The sequence below is a fragment of the Eretmochelys imbricata genome, chromosome 1, assembly GCF_965152235.1.
Source record: "Eretmochelys imbricata isolate rEreImb1 chromosome 1, rEreImb1.hap1, whole genome shotgun sequence".
NCBI classification, from domain to species: domain Eukaryota; kingdom Metazoa; phylum Chordata; order Testudines; family Cheloniidae; genus Eretmochelys; species Eretmochelys imbricata.
Genome location: NC_135572.1, coordinates 267,289,724 through 267,313,185, shown reverse-complemented (window position 1 = coordinate 267,313,185; position 23,462 = coordinate 267,289,724). Strand labels below are relative to the sequence as shown.

Here is a 23,462-nt window from a genome sequence, read left to right as displayed (position 1 = left end):
AGTACACAGCAACAGTAGATAGGTTACAGGATAAAATTCCCTTGCAGTTTCTACTGGGGAAAGTTAAGTAAATAAAATGTCATTAGAATTTGGAGAAGACATCATGGCTAGCACAGTGGGATCTCAGTGGCCAGAACATCTTATGCCCATGGTATGGTTTCATACACACAAAGCAAAACTCTGACCTAACCCAACCCAACCCAACCCTGCTTAGCATCCAAGATCTCATAAGACCATAAAACCCTAAGGTGGGTTATGGCTTATGACAGTTTATGCCCAGATTAGCACTGGTAGGAAGATCTGGTTGTGAACTCTTTGAAAGCCAAAATCCCTTTGGACTTTTGGGCTGATAGACTCAAGAGACTTTGGGAGTATCCTGTTCATCCAGTGATTGATTGTGCAGAAATTTTCTTTGCATGTCAACTAATACCGATTTGGTGCTTGTCTTTTTAAAGAAAGTGATATGTCTTAAAAAGTGACCAAGCCTTTCAGCTGGTGGAGTTAAAATATGCATCAAATTAAGGGATTGAATCAAATTGTGCCAAACTCAGTGGTATCTGAGCATCTTAGCTGTGACCATTAACACTGACAAACTGGTCCAACAAGAAGAATTTTTCCCAGGGAGAGTTCCTTCTTCATGGTTTCATCCTTCAGACAGCTTATTTCTCATGATTTTCATTTTTGGGGCTGGTGACAGATACCAAACTGATAGCTTGTGGAGACTGCCCATCCACACAGAACAGGTACAGTAGCCATTAAACACATACTCGGGATCTATAGCAGGAACTTACCCAGTCAGACTTCAGGCCATCCATTGCCTCAGTTTCCCCTCTGACCTGGGGAACCATCAGCTACTTGTAGTATTACTGAGTTGCAGAGGTGACTTAGCCCTCTACCAAAGGCTCGAGAGTCCACTTCTCTAGGAGTTAATCAAAGTCTTAATCACAAAAAACAACTGTCCTACCCTAGACTCTTGGCAGGTATAGCCCCTTCCTCTCAGGGCTTGTCTTGTCTCACAACAGTCTGTAGCCCTTCTCCTTGGGGTTCAGCTTCCAACCATCCTGGGCTCCAATCAGCATTATCTTTCCCCTATTGACAGGGATGGCTGCACCACCTCACAAGGTAATAGCATGAGGGAACCCACCACCTTCTGTGTGTTCCTAACCCTGGGATTCTCAACAATTGGGCTATCTGCCCTATAACCCAATTTGCCTGGTCTTCCCTTCTCAGGACCTCTTCTTATGTATACAGCTTGATCACTTCACTTACTCCTTTCTATCAATTCTCCTACCCTTCCTAATATCTTTCTCCAGAATGTCCACCACCTTCTCTTTTATCTCCCCGCTAGGCCTGGTTTAATCGCATGTGTCAAGGTTCCTCCCCAACTCTGAACTCTAGGGTACAGATGTGGGGACCTGCATGAAAACCTCCTAAGCTTACTTTTACCAGCTTAGGTTAAAATTTCCCCAAGGTACAAATTAATTTTATCTTTTGTCCTTGGAATAACCACTGCCACCACCAAACTCTAACTGGGTTTACTGGGAAACGTAGTTTGGACATGTCTTTCCCCCCAAAATCCTCCCAACCCTTGCACCCCACTTCCTGGGAAAGGTTTGGTAAAAATCCTCACCAATTTGCATAGGTGACCACAGACCCAAACCCTTGGATCTGAGAACAATGAAAAAGCATTCAGTTTTCTTACAAGAAGACTTTTAATAGAAATAGAAGTAAAGGAATCACCCCTGTAAAATCAGGATGGTAGGTACCTTACAGGGTAATTAGATTCAAAACATAGAGAATCCCTCTAGGCAAAACCTTAAGGTTACAAAAAAGACACATAAACAGAAATAGTCATTCTATTTGGCACAATTCTTTTCTCAGCCATTTAAAGAAATCATAATCTAACGCATACCTAGCTAGATTACTTACTAAAAGTTCTAAAACTCCATTCCTGTTCTATCCCCGGCAAAGCAGCATATAGACAGACATACAGACCCTTTGTTTCTCTCCCTCCTCCCAGCTTTTGAAAGTATCTTGTCTCCTCATTGGTCATTTTGGTCAGGTGCCAGCAAGGTTACCTTTAGCGTCTTAACCCTTTACAGGTGAGAGGATTTTTCCTCTGGCCAGGAGGGATTTTAAAGGGGTTTACCCTTCCCTTTATATTTATGACAGCATGCTACTCCTTGTCATGTTACTCCCCCTCATTTCCTTCTCCTGGGGAGGTAGCTACACCTGGTGAGGCTGAGCACCCAACACTCTTAAAGAGCCAGCTTACCCTATGACAGGCCCCACCACTCCTCCGTAATACCTTTTCTCTGACCATTCAGGGTCATTTATGGGGTGAGGAGAGAATTCAGTCTTCATGGCTTGATGGCCACTCTGTTGAGGCTGCCAACAAGAGGGCCAGTTAGTGCAGAATGATATGGTGGTTTTTATGACGTGGGCTCCTGTCTCTTTAGAAATTGCACTCAGTCTTCACAACTCATTTAGCACAAACAACTGAACAAGCCATCAGTGGGGTCTGGGAAGGATCAGAACTAGTGACCTAACACTTTACACTTCAGTAGCACCTTACCTCAAAGGAACTCACAGCATTTCATGAATGTTAATCGCACAGTAGCCCTGCTAAGGCATACACAGGGATCCTTTCACCCAGTAATGCAATGCAAGTACCTCTAGAATGGAAGGCACCAGCTTTTTAAATACTGTACATCAACACTAAACAACAAATCAGGACAGGAAATGGATGGGCTCTAGCAACGGGCTCTCAGAGCACAGAACCGTTTCTGGACTGATATGGTGACACAGTGGATATAATGTAGTCGTAGCCCTGTTGGTTCCAGGATAAGAGAGAGACAAGGTGGGTGAGGTAATAGCTTTTATTGGACCAACTTCTGTTGGTGAGAACTGAAAGCTTGTCTCTCCCACCAACAGATGTTGGTCCAATAAAAGATGGTGACAATGTCACCAGGCTACTCCAGTGTAGCAGTGCTGGGGTTTGATTCAACTGACTGGAATAGGGCTCCTTTGTGTGGGTTTGTTTATTTGCCCAGCTCCAGATAAATGTTCGTAGACATTACCCTGGTGAATAAGTTGGACACAGCTGATTCCCTGCTGCTCTCACCTCACCTCAGGTGATACCTGATCTGCCCTTCCCTATTCATCTCCATTTACTTCTGCTTCAAAGGTAAGTAAATGGTGCACCTGAGAGGACCTTTAGAATTTTAATCTTCCTTTATTACTTTAGGCGCATGCAAAGCTATACAATAGCTGTGCCAGATAAAGAACAGCTCTCTGCCCCAAAGAACTACCCCGATGTGAATGAGCAAGCACCTTACAAAACAATTCAGAACAAACACAGAATAGTATGCTTAGAATGTTTCACAGACTAGTCAGGGGATGCCTAGGGAGGGCATGCTGAGTGAAGTGCCCCCCCAGATTGGCCTGCTAGGGGCAAGGAGGGAGAGGAGCTCTGAGGAGAGAAGATAAGAGGAGTGACACTGAGGTGAAGAGACTGTGTTGGAGTGGGAGGGTTGGAGCAAATAGCTAAGCACAAAGAAGAGAAAGTCCAGTCAAAACTGTAGAAAGTTCCCTGAATGTCTAGAGGCTCCGGCTTTGGCTGCTTCTGTCCCTACCAGCTGGAGTCTCAAGTTTTGTTTCTTTTCTTCTCCCCCTCCCCCACCTTTGTCCTTTTCCATTGTAGTTTTTATGTTTGTTCTTTTAAAACTACTAATCCTTATCCTATATTCTTTTCATTCCATTACCCTAGGATTCTTTTCTCGTTTTCACTCTCTTTCCTTTCTCTTCAGCTAGGAATATTTGAAAGTCAGAAGATGGAAGGGTTAAAAATTCAATGTTCACCTTCTCTCCTCTCCCAATACAAGCTCAACCTCTCTCCCTGCCTGCCATGCTATACACACACACACAACTGCAGAAACACAGCCACCCCCATACTGCACGTCAAACCCTAAAATCGAAACAAATACAACCTCCCCCTCAACAATATTAAATAGTTACCTTGTCTCTCTGATATTAAATAATGACAGCCCTAACGTAGTGCGTTTCTTCTTCAAACCCCCGTGCAAATGTTTATTAATTTGTCCTCACAATATCCTTGCAAGGTAGGAAATTAAGTATTATTATCCCCAGTCTACAGATGGGGAACTCATACACAGAAGTTATGTCACTCCTGACAAATACACGCCTACAAACCTAAACAAGAACTTTGTCTCCAGTACACCTCCCCTGACCTACATGAACACATACACACGTACCAACCTGTATTGAAAACAATGTAAAATGAAGACATGGATAATTAACTTGGTCTAGGATGTAAGGGCCGGATCCTTAGGTAGTTATGCACTTGTGCCTAAGTACTTTGGGTGAGATAATCCCTTACGCAGAAAACACCCACATAGGAGACAGTAAGCTCCATTCTTCCCCCACAGTTTCCACCTCAGAATATGTAAATCAGCCCCCTAAATCCGAGAATCTCCTGAGATCTGTGCAGATTTTTCAGGAGACCCCCAGAGGCTTTGTGCAGCCACAAAGCTTCCTGGCCTTCCTAAGTCACCGCAGCAACAAAGTTCTCAAATGAGTCATCCTCTCATGGGCTCCACACCACCCCAACTACTGTCCCTGAGCAAACCACTTCTTCTCTCAGGGTGGGTAGCGTAATGCTAACTAGGTCAGCATTGTATTATTACTGTCTGGAGTTCTTGGGGGTTTCCGGGAGTGGGGGATGCTGCTGCATGGTATCAGGTCTCCAAGTTCAGTATGCTTTATTTTTTCCATACAAAGTATAGATTGATGTCAGGGCCATGTTAGAGAATTCTGCCAAACCTGCAGCCTTAGGGTCTCCAGGTCATCCCACCACAGACATTAATTATTATTAATCATTTCTATTTTGGTGGTACCCAAAGGTTCCAGTCAAGATCGGGGCCCCGTTGTGCTAGGTGGTGTACAAATGCAAATGAAAGGACAATCTCTACCCCACAATCTAACAAACACAAAAACAGATAAAGCAGGGGTGGGCAAACTACAGCCCACGGGACAGATCCAGCCTGCCAGCCATTTTAAGCTGGCCCTCAAGCTCCTGTTAGGGAGTGGGGTCTGGGGCTTGCCCCGCTCTGGTGCTCCAGCTGGGGAGCAGGGTCGGGGGCTGCTCCACCTGGCTCCTGGAAGCTGTGGCATGGCCCCGCTCCGGCGCTCCAATGGGAGCTGCAGGGGTGGTGCCTGCAGACAGGGCAGCATGAAGAGTTGCTTGGCTGTGCCTCCAGGTAGGAGCTGGAGAAGGGACATGCTGCTGCTTCCAGAAGCTGCTTGAGGTAAGCGCCGCCTGGAGCCTGCACCCCTGAGCCTCTCCCCTGCCCCAGCTCTGATCCCCCTCCTGCCCTCCGAACTCCTCGATCCCAGCCCGGAGCACCCTCCTGCACCCCAAACCCCTCAGCCCCACCCCAGAGCCCACACCCCCTAGCCAGAGCCTGCATCCCTTCCTGCACCCCATCCCCCTACCCCAGCCCTGATCCCCCTCTCACACCTTGAACTCTTAATTTCTGGCACCACTCCAGAGCCCACACCCCCAACCAGAGCCCTCACCCCAATCCTAATTTTCTGAGCATTCATCACCCGCCATACAATTTGTATTCCTAGATGTGGCCCTCAGGCCAAAAAGTTTGTCCACCCCTGAGATAAAGAGTTGGGCCCAGGGATATAACAGAACCATCAGTGAACATGGAGATGATTGGCACAGATTTGTTAGTTTCATCTGTGATTAATTAGGGAGAAAGGGGGGAGGCAAGAGGAGGTAGAGTAAGAGAGCAGGGAAAGAAAGAGGGATAGTCACGCCCAGCCAGGGTCATCTGAAAGGGCTTTACAGATTTCGCAGCAAGGGTATCTTGGATGTGAAGGAGGACAGGGTAGTGGGTTTATATATTTTTTTGAGTGGGGAGGGGGAAGGAGTTTAAACTTGGCAACAGTTAGGCTGCTGGTGCACAGGTACCGCTGCTTGTCACGCTGACCAATATTGTCTCATCATTTCCTTGTGCTCCCCCATCTGCCTGTCTGTACCCAGCTGTCGTTTCTTGTCTTATACTTTGCTTGTAAGTTTTTTGGGGCAGGACTGTCCTCTACTGCCCTTTCTGGGACCAGGTGTTGTAGGACTGGGAGGCCTCCAGCAGGGGGCCTCTGGGCTTAATACACCCCATCACAAGGTCCCTTCCAGGACTACATTTCTATGATTCTATGACAAGGGCTCCTAGGCGCTACGATAATACAAATAATAAATGATAATAGTAAAAGAAAGCACAAAGGTGTTTGAGGGAGAAGCTAACCGGTTGGTGGTCACGCCTAGGTAGTTGCAGATGAAAGTCAACATTGTGCTAAGTTACTAGAGGTATGAGGTAGGTCAGGCTATGTTGTGAAGGGCCTTAAAGCCCTTTTGTTTCATACAGTGGTGAAGGGGGAGCCAGTGGAGGGACTCAGAGAGGGGGCTGATGTGGTCACAGTGATGATCCAGCGAGGCCTTGTCTACGCCAGGAAAACGCACCATATTGGAAAATATGTTCACACACACGTTTTAACTAACATGGTGTTCAATACAGTTTTGCCCTTTCTGTGGACAAAGTCAGTTATGTTAAAAATGTGCCATAGTTAATTAATCATGGTTAACATTTTTAAACATGACTGATCCCTGTCTACACTAGGTGCTAAGGTGTGTTGACCATCGTATTATTTAAAATATGTGAGTTAACATGTTTTCTAATATGCTGCATTTTTCTAGTGCAGCCATGGTGGAAAAAGATTGATCTTGAGGGAGCAAAGATGCTACTGAGGAGGTGGGAACAATAGTCCAGGCACGAGATGATGAGGGCCTAGATGAGAGTTTTGGTGGCCTGGATAGTTTTGCCTGAGTAATGACAGAGTAAAACACTCAGGATATGGCCCTTTTCAACACACATGCATAAGGCTCTTTAAATAAAGTGTGTCATTGTCATTTCAAATAAGAGGAGTAAAGCACTACACATCCCCTTGGCCTCTTTACCTGAAGATCTGATCAAACTAGATGACGCCTTTATGGAACAATAGGCCAGATTCTCAGATGGTGTAAATCAGCATAGTGCCACAGACTTAACTGGAGCGACACCCGTTTACACCAGCTGAAGATCTGGCCCAATGTCCCTTCAGGACACAATGCCCACATGTTTCAAACCTGGTTGTGCCTATAGCTGGGCAGGTAAATTCACAGTTAGGCACCTACTTAAAAGGGGGCCTGGTTTGAGATAGCTTCATCTAGAGCTGTGGGTGCTCAGCACTTCAGAAAACTAGGCCACTTACCTTTCAATGCATTCCTCTAAGGGCAAACGCCAGCATGAGTATTTTGTGTTGATGAGGGATATTTAATATCGCACTAATAGGGCTGCAATTTGCAGATAGTTTCAAAAGTTTTTAAGGTCAGCAGGGACTATTATGCACATCTCAGCTGCCCTCTCGCAGAACAAAGGCTGTAGTAGAACTTCACCCGGTGTGGTTGAACTAGAGCACACCTTCCAGAAAGGCATCCAGCCTGGCTTTAATAATCCTAGCAGTGCAGAATCCACCACATTTCTTGGTAAGTTGTTCCAATGGTTATTTTCCCTCTCTGATAAAAAAAAAAAAAAGTGTGCCTTATTGCTCGTGTAGCTTCAACTTGGACAGCCCATGGCTGGGTCTTGATGGTGCTGTAACTGGAATCTTTTTTTATTCTGTCCGAAACTCAGAGAGAGGGGTGTGGTCCGCGCGAGTGTCCATCCTCTGCTTTATAAGTATTTCTGAAACGACTTCACCCTCTGAAAATTGTGCATGTTCAAATGAGAGGCTCTAGCTGTAATTTTGGTCAGCTGATGTTAAAGATTTTAATGGGTTAGCACTGGTGGGCTCCCAGACCTCATTGACACAAACGATAGCTGCGCCCAGCTCAAAAGGAGCCACATCAACAGCAAGAGTTACTAATTTAGCTGGGTCACAGGACATCAAGAAATCTCTGGCTATTAATTAATTCTTCTGAAAACTTTTGGGCATGTTGAATTTACCTCCTAGGTAACATTCTTTGATAATAGCTTCTTCAGGAGATTTACCAGTGTGAACATGCTAGGAATAGTTCTTTTCCCTGGAGTAAATTACAGTACAAGAAATGACTGTAGCTCTTTCATATTTGTGTTTTACTGGACAAGTTCTCACCACAGCTTCCACTGCCGAGATGTTGGGTGGATTCTTTGTTTCAGCATTCACAACAAATTCAATATCGTCAGTGAAGACTTTTATTAAGCAAAATCCTTGGACTTCTCAAATGTTATTCCTTAAGCATCCAAATGTTTTGAGCCATCCCTCAAATTCTGGTCGTGTTCTTCATTTGTCCTAGTCATTGTTACGTCATTGACATCGTGTTGCACTAGTAGACTTTGTTCATCAATGACAGGAAAACAGCTGGCACCAAAATGGCACCCTATGGTATACTGATATAAACAAGTGCAAAGTGGGTGTAAGAAGCAACCAGCAGCAGCACTTGATAGCCACTTTACACTAATGAAAATGACTGCACACGGTTTACACAGCAATGGAGAATTTGGCCTCAGGAGCCTATGCCAAAGTTATTTTATTTGTGTTTTTATGTAGTTTTCACGTACAAAATTGTTGAATTATGTTCTGCTTCTAATTCAACATTGCATAGCCTAATCAGTACTGCAATGTCTAAAAACATTAGCTCATGCTAAGGTTCATTTCCCATTCCATTACCATGGACTAGTTCTCACCATTTATAATTACTTGTAAATATTGGAGCAATGACAGTGTAGGCACTTTACAAGCAGAGAGGGTGGCATGATCCCTACTCCAAAGAGCTTGCCTGAGTCAGACAACATTCACTACAGTATAGACATGGAAGATATACCAGCTGGACGACCTTTAGAGCAATCAGGCATGTGTCTATTTTTTTGTAGTCGTATTTGTCTTTGGCTTGTTCACTGAAAATCTTCTTAGAAGTGCTTCTTAAATAGGGCTTTGTACTTCAGTTATGAGTTCAGGATGTTCTTACTATTTGACATGTTTCAAATGTACAGCTAACTCATCTGTTCTGAACTACTTTCTTCACAGAGCTGTCCTCACTTTCATTTGCAGGGTCAAATTCACAGTGGCCACGTCTTCATAGACTGTGGTGGAGTTGCACCTGCTTATGCCAGTGATGAGTTTGACTGTAGTCTCTAATTGTTAGATATTTTGATATCTTTTATTTTTGCTTTTAAGTTACTTTATTTGTTTTTTGCATACTTTTTTTTTTGGTTTCTCCTTTTCTGGGACATCCCCTTTATTACTTGGGCTGTTCTTCCATTTGCATTTCCAGCCAATGTCCTTAGTCTTCTGCCATTTGTGAAATTTTCCATTTTCATACGAGCACACGCTACGTCACCTGAGTGGCTTTTGTTTGCACAATGAAAGCTTTGAATCGCTCTTCTGCACAGAGGTCAGGGCACATTTTTTACCCATTTGTCTGTTTCTCTTCAGGCCCATAGCTGATAACCAAGTCCACAACCTTTTCCTCCTGCCAGTTCTCCTTCTGCAAGTGACTTCTTTCATGCTTCATGCAAATTAACCCCCTTCACAATCCACGCGGGAGTAGCGTCTCAGACCCTGTCTGAGCCTGAACTTCTATGCTGCAATTAAACAGCCCCATACCCTCCGAGTACATTTCCCAGACCTGAAGAAGAGCTCTGTGCAAGCTCAAAAGCTTGTCTCTCTCACCAACAGAAGTTGGTCCAATAAAAGATATTACCTCACCCCACCTTGTCTCTCTAATACCTTGGGACCAACACGGCTACACCACCACTGGATATTGGGGGGAAAAACGGGAGATCTGGTCACTTAAGCCCATGGTACACCTGTCAGAGGCTACTCTTAGGAAGAGTTGGTCCTGGCATTCTGCACAGGTGTCCCTAGGGGCAATGGCAAGCACAGTCTCCCTGTCTGCCCTTTCTCTAGCAGCTGCCAGAATGTAACCCTCTATAGTCTGTTGTTTCTAATGCATGATACTGTGAGTGCATCTGCTATGTGTGTGTACAGACACACACGCACACACACAGTCTCTGTAACACAGAACACTGTATTCTGGTTTTTGTGTTAAAGCTTTTCATGTATTGTGTTTACTCCTTCTTATTAACCACTGAGACATTGTAAATAAAATATGGATTTTCACCATACTGAGGACAAAAAGCTAGCTCAGCAATCAAAGTGAACCCAGCTGAGCTATGCTTAATAACTTGCACTTCTGTTATCCCTCCAAATGCAGTCCAGTTTCTTCAATATCATTTGCTTAAAAAGTGGTCTTGCTTTTCCACGCACTCTCACTGCTTCTGTTCTTGTTTATAATGTTTTCTCCTATGCTGTCATTTTTGCCTGTGAAAAATACTAAACCAAATACTTAACTGGATTTTTCCCCCTCTTTCAGTTTCACAGTAGGATATCATCCAGACTGTATTCCTGGATTATTGGTTTATAAAATATTGACAAACACCAGGAATATGAGATTCTAAGACATGCATGTGCATAATCCCTTTGATTTCACTGCCTTGCATATTATTTCTTCAAACATCAATTTTAAAAAACACATAGAGAGCTACCTCTTACTCAAGAAATCATCATTTGGCACTGGAGTGCTTCCAATGTACCGCCCAGTATTAATTAATTAGTTAATCTTTGTAAAGGGGCTTTAACTATGTAAAGCGCTATTTGAGTGCTAAGCACATGAGCCTCAACCTAATTTGTTTGCAACCACATCTTCATTACCTACCCAGTCTTTAGGAGGCTGAGCAATGGGGAAAAAAAATCTTCAGTTTAAATTTTAAAAAGAAATGTAAACACAACAATTAATTGAAAAATAATACAACACGGTGGGGATAAATCTGAAAGAACCATTTCATCCTCTTCAGGCAGTTCCAAATCTGAAATTGCTTCTCTACTTTTGTTGGTCTTTCATTTTTTTTCTTTCATCTTCCTCTGCCTTGTTCTTCTCTCTTTCTTGATCTTAAACCTTCCCTCTTCCAAATCTCCTCCTTGTCTTAAAAAGAACCTTGGGAAGCTGTGGAGTCACTTAGGGTTAGCGTCTGACACCCTTCCATTGAACAGGATACCTCACTCCATGAGCAGTCCCATTGATTTTCAAGGGGACTGCTCAAAGAGAAAGGAGTACTCTGCATAGGGGTGTCAGAATCTAGCCCATATAGAACCACCAGGGCCAAAGCCAGCCCAGATATAGCACAAGGTCATTGAGGAAAATGGAAATGCAACCATTTGTACCACAGCTGGATTTCACTCAACAGGATTTAGCATGTCCTTCTGTTTCCTGCAGTGTTGTTGTAGCCGTATCAGTCCCAGGATATTAGAGACACAAGATGGGTGACGTAGTATCTTTTACTGGATTAAAGCTTGTCTCTCTAATCAACAAAAGTTGGTCCAATAAAAGATATTATCTGACCCACCTTGTCCCGCTGTTTCCTAAAACTCATGGTTCTAAATCTGGGTAACCAAATTCAGGGGCATCATTTCAGTAGGGGAGGGGGCAACTTTAAGTGAGGGGTCAAGGGACTGCTTAGTTCCCTTGAAGCTCTTGATAAAATGTAAAAATCCATAATTAGACTGTTCCCTTCACAGAGGGGAGAGACCTCATTGTCCTTTTCCTGGAAAAGCTGACACAGAAGCAGAAGACATCAGCCCCCAATCCACTACTGGGCTGGAGCACTGCAGTGCAACACAGGGGGGCTGGGACCAGTCGTGCCCTATAATCTGCAAGGTGTGGGGGAAATGTTGGCTTTGTTTCTGGAGGTGACTGGGCTCCTCTCAGCCACTGTACTCTGAGCCAGCCCTCTCACCACGCCCACAACAGAGGAGTCCTGCCTACATCCATTAAACTGAGCACTCTCCCCTTGTCACACGATCTGACATGGATCTTCTGTCTCATGTCTGCTTTATTGATCCCCTAGCAACTAATACTTCTGGCCACAAATTTGCCAGTCACAGCTTCTGGCCCCAAGTTCTGGGGCCCGTCAGTGACAATGGAGTGTGACAGTGGATGAGGTTGGAGCAGAGCTGCAGTCAGACAGGTGGGTCCCTGCGGCTGGGCTGCGTAGGTTGGGGAGTGAAGGCTGCAGGCTGCCCACGGGGCTCCAAACACCAAAGGTTTCAGAGAGCACAGCCGGTCTCTGGATCTGGTGTCTGAGTTGTTCACAAGGTAACTGCTCACACATTTCAACTCTCCCTCCTCCATCTCCCCACCCAACCTAAATGATGCCCCTGGCCAAATTCCTGTTAAGCTCTCAATACTTATTCCTGCCTCTGTAAGCAAGGTTCTTCTTTCTATTTAGATTTTTTAAACTGTACTTCATTTGTTGCCAGTCAGGTCTTGTTCCAGTTCCCTCAAGAATTCCAGAAAAGCTCCTTTTACTGCTCAAGAACAGCAAATGTCACACATCTTGTGAAAATGGTATTTATGCCCTGTCATTGGATGGCATTCAGCCTGGCTCCCCTTTTCTTTTTTCCCCATTGGTTTTATCCTTTATCAAGTCCATTTTTACTGATGAGTTTCATTTGTGTTTTCTTTCTTGCCAAATAAACTGAAATCAGCACTTCCTTGCTGAATCCTGAGGTCTTAAACATTGTAGGGAACTATTTTATTCAGGCAGCTTGCTAAATTTCAACTTGCATGAGTAGCAATTACCCAGTGCTCTCACTCAAGATTTTGATCATTTTAAATGTGTATTTACAATTAATTTATATCACAATTGGTGATTTGTACACCTCTCTCCTTTTTTAAAATCTCAAACTTGTTTCCAATGTGTTGGGCATTTACCTTATTTAGTTCAAAGGAAACAGGTATAGAGAGGAGACTGTTCTTGGTTGCAACTTTATTTACTGTATTCCTACAAGTAGAGTAGTAGCCATGCCTGGAATCTGGCATCAAAATAGTGCTAGCTAGAGATTGCTTCTGGCACTATAGTAATATTCATAACAAGAGACCAGAGATGGATACTCAGGAGAGGTGAAAAAGAAGCTTGGCATGGGGAAGCTGGAGGCCATGAGAGGGGTGGGTGAGAAATCAAGGATGTAAAATTGGGACAATTTCTAAAGGCAGCACAGTGCTACACAATCATCTCTGGTTGTCTTCTGCCCGCCCCGCAATGATCAAATACCTTTGCATCAGTGTGTGTGTGTTCACATAGACACAGAGGTGGATGATACATGTGACCAGCAACTCAAGGTTATAAAAACAGGGATTCCAGATTCCCAAAAATATAGGAGGAGGACTATTAGGCAGCAACATACCACAAAAAAAATTCCAATTTAACAAAACTGTTGGTGACATCCACCATATTTCCAGCTGGTGACTATTGGTTTGGCTGAAAAGCCAGGCCCCCTTACAGGAATGTTTAATGGAAATTGCAGGATATCTTGGAAGGCAGCTTGGATAGTGGACACGAGTACATGTGGTATGGGTAGGAGTGCATGAGGGCAGGTCTATCAGAAGCTGCAAAGAGCTTGGTTTCTCTCCCTCTCCACATATTGGTTCCACATTGGATTGCTCTATACAACAGTTTACAGGACCACATCCTTTCCTCTGCTAGATGGCATGTTGCAAGGTCCAAAAGGTGGTGCTCAGATGTTGGAGGAGGTGCAGCTGCCTACAAGCTGAAACTTGCTTTGCTTGAGGTGGGTTCCCATGTGACGTATCTAATTTAGCGAAGTCTGAGTTAGCAACATTTTGCCAAAATGATGGCAGTACCGGCAGGATCCAACAAGACCTCATGGACAATCCAGGATTCTTGCTCCCTCTAACACTGGCGTGTAAAAGGAGAGAAAAACTCCAGTGGTCCCTTTAATATTAACTAATCAGTGGATCAACTGCCAATAAATTATTATTGTAATAAAAACACTGTATGTTGCGGCTGCATGGAAGATGCTCTCTCTGCCCCCGACACGCCAGAGCAGCTCCATCCCAACCCATCTTGGAATGCTGCAGAATCACCGGGTCACTGGTGTAACATAGTTGGAAGGGAAGAGACCCAATTTGCCACGCAGGCGCCCTTTCCACCAACAGGGGTTAGAGTTGTCCAGGACTTCTACGAGGTCTCCACTGCGGAATCCTAGCTCATCACACTCCAATGCCTCAAAGTCATACAGGGCTTGGACCCATAGTGTTTGCTGAGGAGGAGGAGACAGGAGTAGTCAGACACAATTCTTATGACTCTCCCCCACAACACGAACCAAAAAGAGCAAGAAATGCAACACTGGGATATGAAACCATGATACCAGTATGGAATTCAATGGAAGAGCCATCAGGACCCCGAGAGATACCTGAGGGTTGGTTCAAGTTATCAGGAACCCCGAGTATCCCTCTCAATATATTCACTCCCCAAAGTAGAACTCAAGTGGCTGGGGAATAAAGGAATGGAGCACATGCCACGGAAACACCTCCTAAAGTGACAGGGATGTGCAACATCACATCAGGTATAATACATGGTTCCTCCTCCTGACCTCTCCCAGAGAACAGTAAACCTCCTAGTCTCTATGGTTGTTTCCTTGAGAGAAGGGATCAGGTAGAGGACAGGGGCATATAGTGCAAACCACCTACCTGTGATTGTTGAAATGATGATTCTGTTTGTCTCCGGTACATGGATGCTGCACTCCCTTCTCCATGGTCTCTGAGGCGATGAAGCCCATCCTTCCTGTCCAGGCTCCCACCACCTCTGTCCTAGAAAGTGAGGTGCAAGAGAAGAGCCATTATTATACTCAGATGTGCAACTGGAATGGGGGGAGGGTACCAGGGTTTCAGGATCCAGGCAGTGCATATGTCACCGAATGCCTCCAAGTAATTTCTTGTCTCCATTTATTAGGTCTTTGTTTCCCAGGTGTTCATTGGGCTGCAAGCAACACACCTAACAGGAAAGGACTCCTTAGTCTGTGCCCTTTGGATCAAGAATCTCAAGCTGGGTAGTTGGGTATAGCTTCCCAATTTCCTTTCTCAGTACCTAGCATTTCAAATGGCCCTTTGGTCATGCCTGCACCTTAGTCAGCCTAAAAGGTCAGTGTAACTGTATCCCACTTTGCATGTCAATTGTCCCTGACTGGAAGTGTCAGAGTGAGTCAAACTCAATCTGGCTTTAGAGACACAGGATTCTCTCTCTCTCTTTTTTTTTTTTTTTTTTTGGGGGGGGGTATACTTTTCTTTTACAAGTATTTCTGCTCTGTATCAAATATGACTCAATGACAGATTTGTCACAAAGGGCCCAGGCTCCAATCTTGTGACAAGCTGTATTAGTCTACCAACAGTCACCTTCCTATATAACGTTGCTCCTGAATGATGGGATATAGAACTGGCCATTTCCAGAGTGTCCTTGGCCCTCCTCTATTAGGACTCTCTTGCCCTACAAGGCTTGGTTTTGGAGCTCTTCCCTTAGCTGGACCAGTCTTCTCCTCAGATGAGGCCAATACTGTTGCAGCATCTCCTGCTACAGACAGGAGCCAGTCCCTTCTCCCCATAATAGCCATTTCCCACCCAAATCAATATGGAACAATTGTAGAGGCAGCACCATGCACTGTTCTTTCCTCCCATCCTCACGATATGAGCATTTTTTGCATGCACCATCACCATCTCTGCCAAGCCCCAGGACTGAAGGATCACACACCAGGAGTTCCCAGCAGAGAAAGAGAGAACCCAGGACTCACGTCTGGAACATGCTCAAAGAAACCAAACTCTCCAAATGGTAATCAACTGATTTCCCATTCCCAACGTGCACCATAGTGCCGAATCTTAACACCACAACCCAGCAAAAGAAATGGGCTGCACAGCTGGGCTTGTCCTACAGACTTCAGAGGCATTCCTAGATAGGTGTGTGGGCAAGTGTTGGTCTGTGCTCCCAATATGACTTTCAGTTTTGTCCCAAGCTGAACATTTTGCCATACTTGGTCATTCTTGCACGACTGGGTTTGCTGTTCCCAGCTCTCCAGTTAGAGTGTCACTTGCCTGTTGAGTTAGGATTTTTGCAGGTCCATCCCATAAACCCTGATATTCAGAGGACAAAATAGAAGTTCACATATTTATTTCTGTCCACCAGATGTCACCATGCTGACACCGTATATTGATGCTACATCGCAATGTGAAGAAACAGTCATGAAGCAGTCATGGCAATGCACTTAAACAATTATGTAAACAGCCCAGCTCCTAGTGAGCAGAGACCAGCATGTTCTGCAGCCCAGGCTCATCCCAGCTAACCCCTCTTTCCCCGTGATACCTGTTGCTGCTGCTGCAGGGGTGGTGAGGGATCTGCATATCTCTTGGACATTAATGCTCGGATTTCTCCAGCTGCTCCACTCAGGCGGAGTCCTTCCTGCGCCCCCCTTTCCAGGCTCCCACCACGCCTCTCCTGGGGGAGGAGAGTGATAAATGTTGGGCCAGGTCTGCTTCCCACAATGCCCTTCCTGGTATCCTGGCAATCAGTAACCCGTCCCTTTCCCTCCCCAGATCTCTGTCTTCCCACTGCTCTCCCTAACCATAGAGCCTATGCAAAGGAGGACTCCTGTTCCTCTGTATAAATTGACAAATCTGGGACCCTGGATTTTGTCTCTTCACCACAGCCACTCCCCTCAGAAGTGCAAGTGGGGATTTGGGGCTCTGAGCCCAAATCCATGAATGGGTTTGGAGCCTGCATTTGTCCCCTCACTACATATACAAGGTGAGTTGGGCCCCAATGTTCCCTCCAGTAAACAATCATATGTAGCTGTGGCCCCACAGAAAGAGAAGAGCATGTCTGGGGCCTATTTACCCACTGTAAATAAGTGTGGTTGTGAGGCCTTGTGTTTGGTTAACTGCCCAGACCCAGACTTTCGAGGGCTCAGCACCCACAATGAAGCCAGATTTTCGGTAGAGCTCAGCATCCAACATGCACCTGAAGGGCTGAGCTCTTTTGAAAACTCTGGCCTCAGACTTAATTTGTCTCTACACCTGGCTCTACTTATTAATTATTACCATCATTGCTGTAGTGCCTATGAGCCCTAGTTGTGGCCCAAGACCCCATGGTGATAGGCGCTGTCCAAACCCTCATCACCACAGCAAAGGAGTGGAGCATTGGCTGCAACCTCCCCTCCCCTATTCTTTCGTTTACCTGTCTACATCTTGGCACAAATATCGTCCCGCTTCCTCCCTCTCCCTGCTCTGAGCCACCTTCAAAGGGTTGTTGTTCAAATACAATATCTCCTGCCTTGTGCAGACTATCCTCTGCTGTCAGCTCTCTCTCCTATATGTGGCCTCCCTTACAGCTAGGTAAAGCTTTTTAAAAAAGCCGGATAAGTGGTCTAAAAGGAGTCAACAACACAGAACCCTTTATCAGATTGAAAAATGAACCCTGTCGCCCTTTTGGAGCTGAAAAGAATGTCCCACATGCAGCTGATAAAACTTTATTGCCACAATGAACACGTCATGTATTTTCTGGCTTGTCTCTAACCACACATCCTGGTAATTTAATACCAGAGTCCGTTTCCTGGTTAAGCAGTGCTTCAGTTACTGTAGTTACCATGTGTTTTCTCTCTCTCTCTCTCAGCATTGTGTGTGCAATGGCTGGCAGCCTGTGCTGCATCATTCCCCCATTTTCCTGGCATAGAACCAAATGGGCAGTTGATGGACAGGGATTTCCCTGCTTCTACAAACATCTTTTGCTGCTTCTTCCTTGAACTCACAAGCTGTGCTCACATCTCTGGAGCTCTGGGACAACTTTATGCCCCTTTTTTCCCACCCCTTCTACATCCTGTCCCCAGTTCCTCCACAATAGCCTGCTATGTTCTGTAACTAATAAGAGATAAGCAATTCCTCAATGCAGCCAAACTTTCAGCTATAACAGTGGCAGCACCCAGAGTCCATTCAAGGAGGGAAAGAAACCAAATTCAGTGTTTTCTCTCAATTCTGCCAATAAACTCAGTCTGCCCTGTGACCCCCTTCCTGTTCTATCCCAGAGCCCCTAAACCCATCAGTGTTCCTGCAGTTATTCTGTACCACCCCTTCCTAAAGTTAGACCTGTCTCCCCTTCTCCATGCTGATGCACCTCAATCCTGACCTGCAGCATGTCCTGCAGTTCCAGTCCTTGGGCCCCTACGCTGCTCTGGCAAAGCCTCTCAGTCCTGATTTGCAGCATTCCCTGCTGCAGTCTTCAGCTTGTCGTAAATGGAGACAGTGAATCACACTAAGTTACGTAATGTGCTTATGATGCAATCAATCAAAAATCAAGGCTGGGAGGCCCTTCAGTCTAGAGACCTGACTGGGATTCCATTGAAGGTCTCCAGAGGCAACATTCTAGCACTAAATTCATCCCATGGGGTGGCTTTCTCCTCTTGGGGTTTTCAGGGATGGTTTGAGAACCCTGGGTATACCTTCTCTTCTTGGCTCCCATCTCTCAGGAAGATCAGCTTCTGCCTGGAGATAGAGGAGGTCTTATAGTACTCCACCAATTTGTTTAGTGACTGGAATTTCTCTGTCCACAAGTAGTAGTTGCCCTTTGTATCCCTCATCACCCTGAAGTGCTGGACATCATCCTCATGCCTGTGATCAAGGGGAGAAATGAACATCAGATGATAACAATTTTACTTTCCTCTAATACCTTTAATCCAAAAGCCCTTTGCAGACTCTGGATCAAATTCGGACTTGTGGAAAGTGAAGTCAATGGCATTGCACCTGGATACACTGGATCTCAAAGTAACCCTGTATGTAAAGGAATCACTCACCAACCAGAAAAATGCAGCTGCCTTGAGGATGCATGGCCAAATGGTAGACTCAGTACAGGGCACTGGGGCTCAGACCTTTACTTTCAAAATAAGGGTCATGGGATCTTTTATGACCACAAATGGTTAGAAGCTTCATTCTGCATCTTATTTAAAAGAGGGTAAGGCAGCAGCCCGGTGCCCATTAACAAGTGGACCTGCATTGACTCTAAGCAAAGAGCGCCACCAGATTATAGCCTTACCTGAGGTATTTTTCCTCAGGTTAATCCCTAGACAAGATGGGGCGAAGGACTGAGATTTACTCCTTCATACTTGTTGCATAACGTCCACCAGCGCCCAGTGGAACAATGGATTCCCGCTGAAGAACCGTCTGCAGTCCCAGTGCCATGCAGGGCCATGCTGGGTTCACGCAGGAGGGGGCAGTGTTGGGTTTGAAACAAAGGCTGAGAATGGCTGGACAAGAATATGTGGCTGAAAAGGGAAACAAGCATAGGGAGTAAGAGGCCCAGGGGGCTGGGAAATGGAGTCTTTTTGATTTATTAGTCAATGTTCATACAGCATTTCAGAATTCAACGTGCTACATAAATGCTAAGGATGTTTATTATCATAATTGTTAAGCTGCTGGTTCCTGTGCAATTTGGTCACATGTGATTGAAAGTCATTCCCGTCTGGTGGCTGCTCAGTGGCCTATGTGAAATAAATTAATGGTGTAAGTCACCTCCCTAATGGATTTTAAACAGCATTCTTGGCCAGTAACTAAAGCCATCATGCAAAAAAACATACCTGAAAGGCACACGTTTCGCATTGTGGGAGATGGCCCACAGAATGTGCTCTGTTCTGCTTCCAAAGGAGCAGGACAGCTGAGGTTGTGATTTTGGGATGGGGTATTTGCTGTGTCACTTTAATGGAAAAAGAAACATTTGAGAAGCAGATGCCTCACTTGTTCCCATTGATTGGCACCACGCAAGCTTCCCAAGACACTGCCATCCTGTCAAGGGGAGGCTAGGGACAGCAGCATTAACCAGAAACAGCAGGAAGATACTGTAAGTAGCAGGTACCTGACGGAGATGGAGAAGTCACCAGGGGAGTTCTGGCTGGCTCGGATGATGAAAGAGCCAACTTCCTTGCTCATGAGTAAGTTCTCTGCCTCATGGCGGGATATCCCTTCATTAAACCAGCTGTCATGGGGAATAAATCACATACACGTGAATAAGGAAATGGGTTAGGGAAAAAGAAGGGAAGAGGTGAGAGGAGGGTTGGGAATCAGCAGAGGTGGGAAAGGCACTAGAGGGTTCGGTAGGATTGTCTCCTGCTAACAGTCCATGTTCTCAAAGTATGGGGTATAGAAACAGAGATGGAGGAAATGGCCCTTTATGAAGACCACTTTCCTTCCCCCATCCCCTTTCCAGTGTCCAGCCTGAACAGCTTTCAAAATGTGGAGCTGCTGCTGCTCAGAAAAGGACCAAAGTGGAAATGTTTCAGCCCAGCCATTGTATACTCTGTGTGGGTGAGAGGGAAAGGTTAGTGAAGATGTAATTCCTCTGTGAGAGGCATAATGAACAGGCTGATTCCACTGCTCCAAGTGTGCCAGGGAAAAGCTGCTAGTGTAACACTCTGTGGCACAGGCACCTCAGTAAACCCCGTAGGAAGGAGAGAACATTGGCGCCAAAAATACAGGCCTGGGTTCGCTTGTTGAGCTAACAGAGCAAGTCCCCCAGCTCAGCCAGTAGGTGGAATTCACACAGAATGACACATATGCAGTATCACCAACTTTGGGGATTTTTTCCACCAGTGACATAATTTTGTCTGGGGCTGGAGGAGCTAGTCTAGCAATGACCTTGCGTGAATTTAAGCCCTCCAACTGGCTGCTTGCCCCACTTGCCTGCCTCCAGGTACTGAGCAAGCAATCAAAGCTACCACAGGAAGAGCCACCTCATCCCCCATAGCAATATGAAGCCATTCTCACAGGAGAGGAGGGGAGAAGAGGGAGCAGAAGCTCCCAGCAGTTCCAGATGGTGCCGATCCTTCCTCTTCTCAGCCCTCCTATAAGCAACTGGCACAGGATAGCGCTTCTGCTCCTCCCCCATCTCCCCTGCTATAGCCAGCCTGGTAACAATGGGAAAGGGCAGAGGGGTGCAACAACCCTGCAGCAGACCCCCAGACCTGGGAGAAGGGGGTGAAGAACACCAGGAGGAGAAGAAGTGAGGCTGGGGGGCTGAACTGACAGGGTGTGGGTCTGGAGGGGCTGAACAGAGGGGATCTGAATTGATGGGCGTGGAAGATAAACTGGTGGGGGCAGAATTGCTGGGCAGTGGATGGGCAGATACGGAATAATAATAATAATAATAATAATAAAAAAATCTTAGTTGGCAATATCCTTGGCAGTGTGGGGAAAAGCCCCCACCACCCTCTCTCCTGCACTGCTGCTGCAGCACTTTGGAAGAAGGAGGGGCCTGTAGCTTCAGGGAGGATTTCTGTGAATCTAAAGAGAAGGATTGTAAATCCGTTGCACAGTAATATTTAGCATGTCAGGCTAGTGCATTTTGCTATGCATTAGATTCACGGAAATCCTTCCTCAAACTGCAGTCCTCTCCATCCTGCTCCTCTTGAACTTGCTGCAGCATTACAGCAGAGAGCAATGTGGGAAAGACCTCTCTCTTAGTGCTCTAGAGCCTGGGGTCTGCTGTGCAAGCAGGGGACTTCAAAGGAGCAGGAAGAGTTGACAAGGCGGGGATGACATGTGCCTGGTCTATCATCACTGACAGTCAAGGTTAGACAATAGACATTGCTTCTCATGTAGCATCAGACTGGCCTCTAGTGGATAGAATGAAACTCACATGTACGGAGGGTGATGGGGGGCTGGGTATTAATGATAGGGCTTAGAGGGAGGGCTTTTACCTTTCTATACCCTGTTTAGAGAGAGAAAGCCCCCCCTCATGTCTTCCTCTTCTACTTGGCCTTTTCACTGTCAAGACCCTCTAACATTAACTCCTCTCCTTCTGTCCAAGGACAGCAAGATGTAGCTCCTACCACATCCTAGCAACAGTAACAAGGGAATCACTTGAGAGTGACAAGAGTTTTGGGGCTGTCAGGACTAAAATAGCAGGGGGTGCTGCAGGGCAGGACTAAGGTGCATTGACAGGCTGGCGTGTGGAGTTTTGCCACAGCCCTTGTCTGCCTTAAACTGTACCATGCTCTAAGAAAGCGTGAGAGAGGAAGTGGTGACCAAACACACACACAGGCTATCTCAATACTTATGGCAGCATGGAGCATAGAGGCACTACATGCGTAGCTGCATGCCACATGAAAAGCAATCCGCACCACACTTGTCACTGCAGCGTGTAGGTGCACGCTGCAGTAAAAGGCTCCAGCAAGGGAGAAGGCAACAGGGACTGGGTGACTGGGCAACAAAACGGCAGATGAAATTCAATGTTGATAAATGCAAAGTAATGCACATTGGAAAACATAATTCCAACTATCCATACAAAATGATGGATGTAAATTAGCTGTTACCACTCAAAAAAAAAGATCTTGGAGTCATTGTGGCTAGTTCTCTGAAAACATCCGCTCAATGTGCAGCGGCAGACAAAAAGGCAACCAGAATGTTAGGAACCATTAGGAAAAGGATAGGTAACAATACAGAAAATATCATATTGCCTCTATATAAATCCATGGTACACCCTCACCTTGATTACTGCATGCATTTCTGGTTGCTCCATCTCAAAAAAGATATATTGGAATTGGAAAAGGTACAGAGAAGGGCAACACAAATAATTAAGGGTATGGAACAGTTTCCATATAAGGAGAGATTAAAAAGACATGACTTTTCAGCTTGGAAAAGAGACTGCTAAGGGGGGATATCACAGAGATCTATGAAATCTTGACTGGTGAGGAGAAAGTGAATGAGGAAATGTTGTTCACTCCTTCACATAATACAAAAACTAGGGGTTATCCATTGAAATTAATAGGCACCAGGTTTAAAAAAACCAAAAGGAAATACTTCTTCACAGAACGCACAGTCAGTCTGTGGAACTCTTTGTCGTGGGATGTTGTGAAGGCCAAGACTATAGCAGGGTTCAAAAAAGAACTGGATAAGTTCATGGAGGATAGGTCCATCAATGGCTTTAGCCAGGATGGGCAAGGATGCAACACCATTCTCTGAGTGTCCCTAGCCTCTGTTTGCCAGAAACTGGGAGTGGACAACAGGGCATGAATCACTCGATGATTGCCTGTTCTGTTCATTCCCTCTGAAGCACCTGGCATTGGCCACTGTTGGAAGATAGGACCGTGGGCTAAATGGATCATTGGTCTGACCCAATATGACTGTTCTTACGTCCTATGGGAAAGGCTCCAGCAGGGGGGAGGCAACAGGACACTACACTGCTAAAAACCAGCAGTGTAGATATGGGAGGCACTGCTTGGGCGTGTAGAGATGGGGTTACCATACGTCCAGGTTTTCCCAGATAGGACCCTCTTTTTTGCTCCTCTGATCTCTGCCCGGGCAGATTTTTGAAATCCGAACAAATGTCCATGATTTTGAGTTAGCCAGCCAGAGAGCAGCAGCTGCTGGATGGGTGCCCAGCTCTGAAGGCAGTGCCGCTGCCAGCAGCAGTGCAGATATGAGGGTGGCATGGCATGGTATTGCCACCCTTACTTCTGTGCTGCTGCTGGTG

At 45.7% G+C, this 23,462-nt stretch overlaps 1 protein-coding gene across 1 annotated transcript in view; it reads right to left on the bottom strand.

The window, feature by feature from the left end:
* Positions 1 to 12,553: 12,553 nt before the first annotated feature.
* Positions 12,554 to 23,462, bottom strand: part of GRAP2 (GRB2 related adaptor protein 2) — a 52,553-nt gene continuing 41,644 nt past the window's right edge. The window contains exons 6-10 of the mRNA XM_077807592.1: positions 19,848 to 19,967; positions 18,442 to 18,610; positions 16,314 to 16,445; positions 14,654 to 14,773; positions 12,554 to 14,223 (exon numbers count right to left, since the gene is read on the bottom strand). Of these exons, the coding sequence (XP_077663718.1) occupies positions 14,044 to 14,223; positions 14,654 to 14,773; positions 16,314 to 16,445; positions 18,442 to 18,610; positions 19,848 to 19,967 (721 nt within the window). The 3' untranslated portion in view covers positions 12,554 to 14,043. The remainder of the gene's footprint in view (positions 14,224 to 14,653; positions 14,774 to 16,313; positions 16,446 to 18,441; positions 18,611 to 19,847; positions 19,968 to 23,462) is intronic.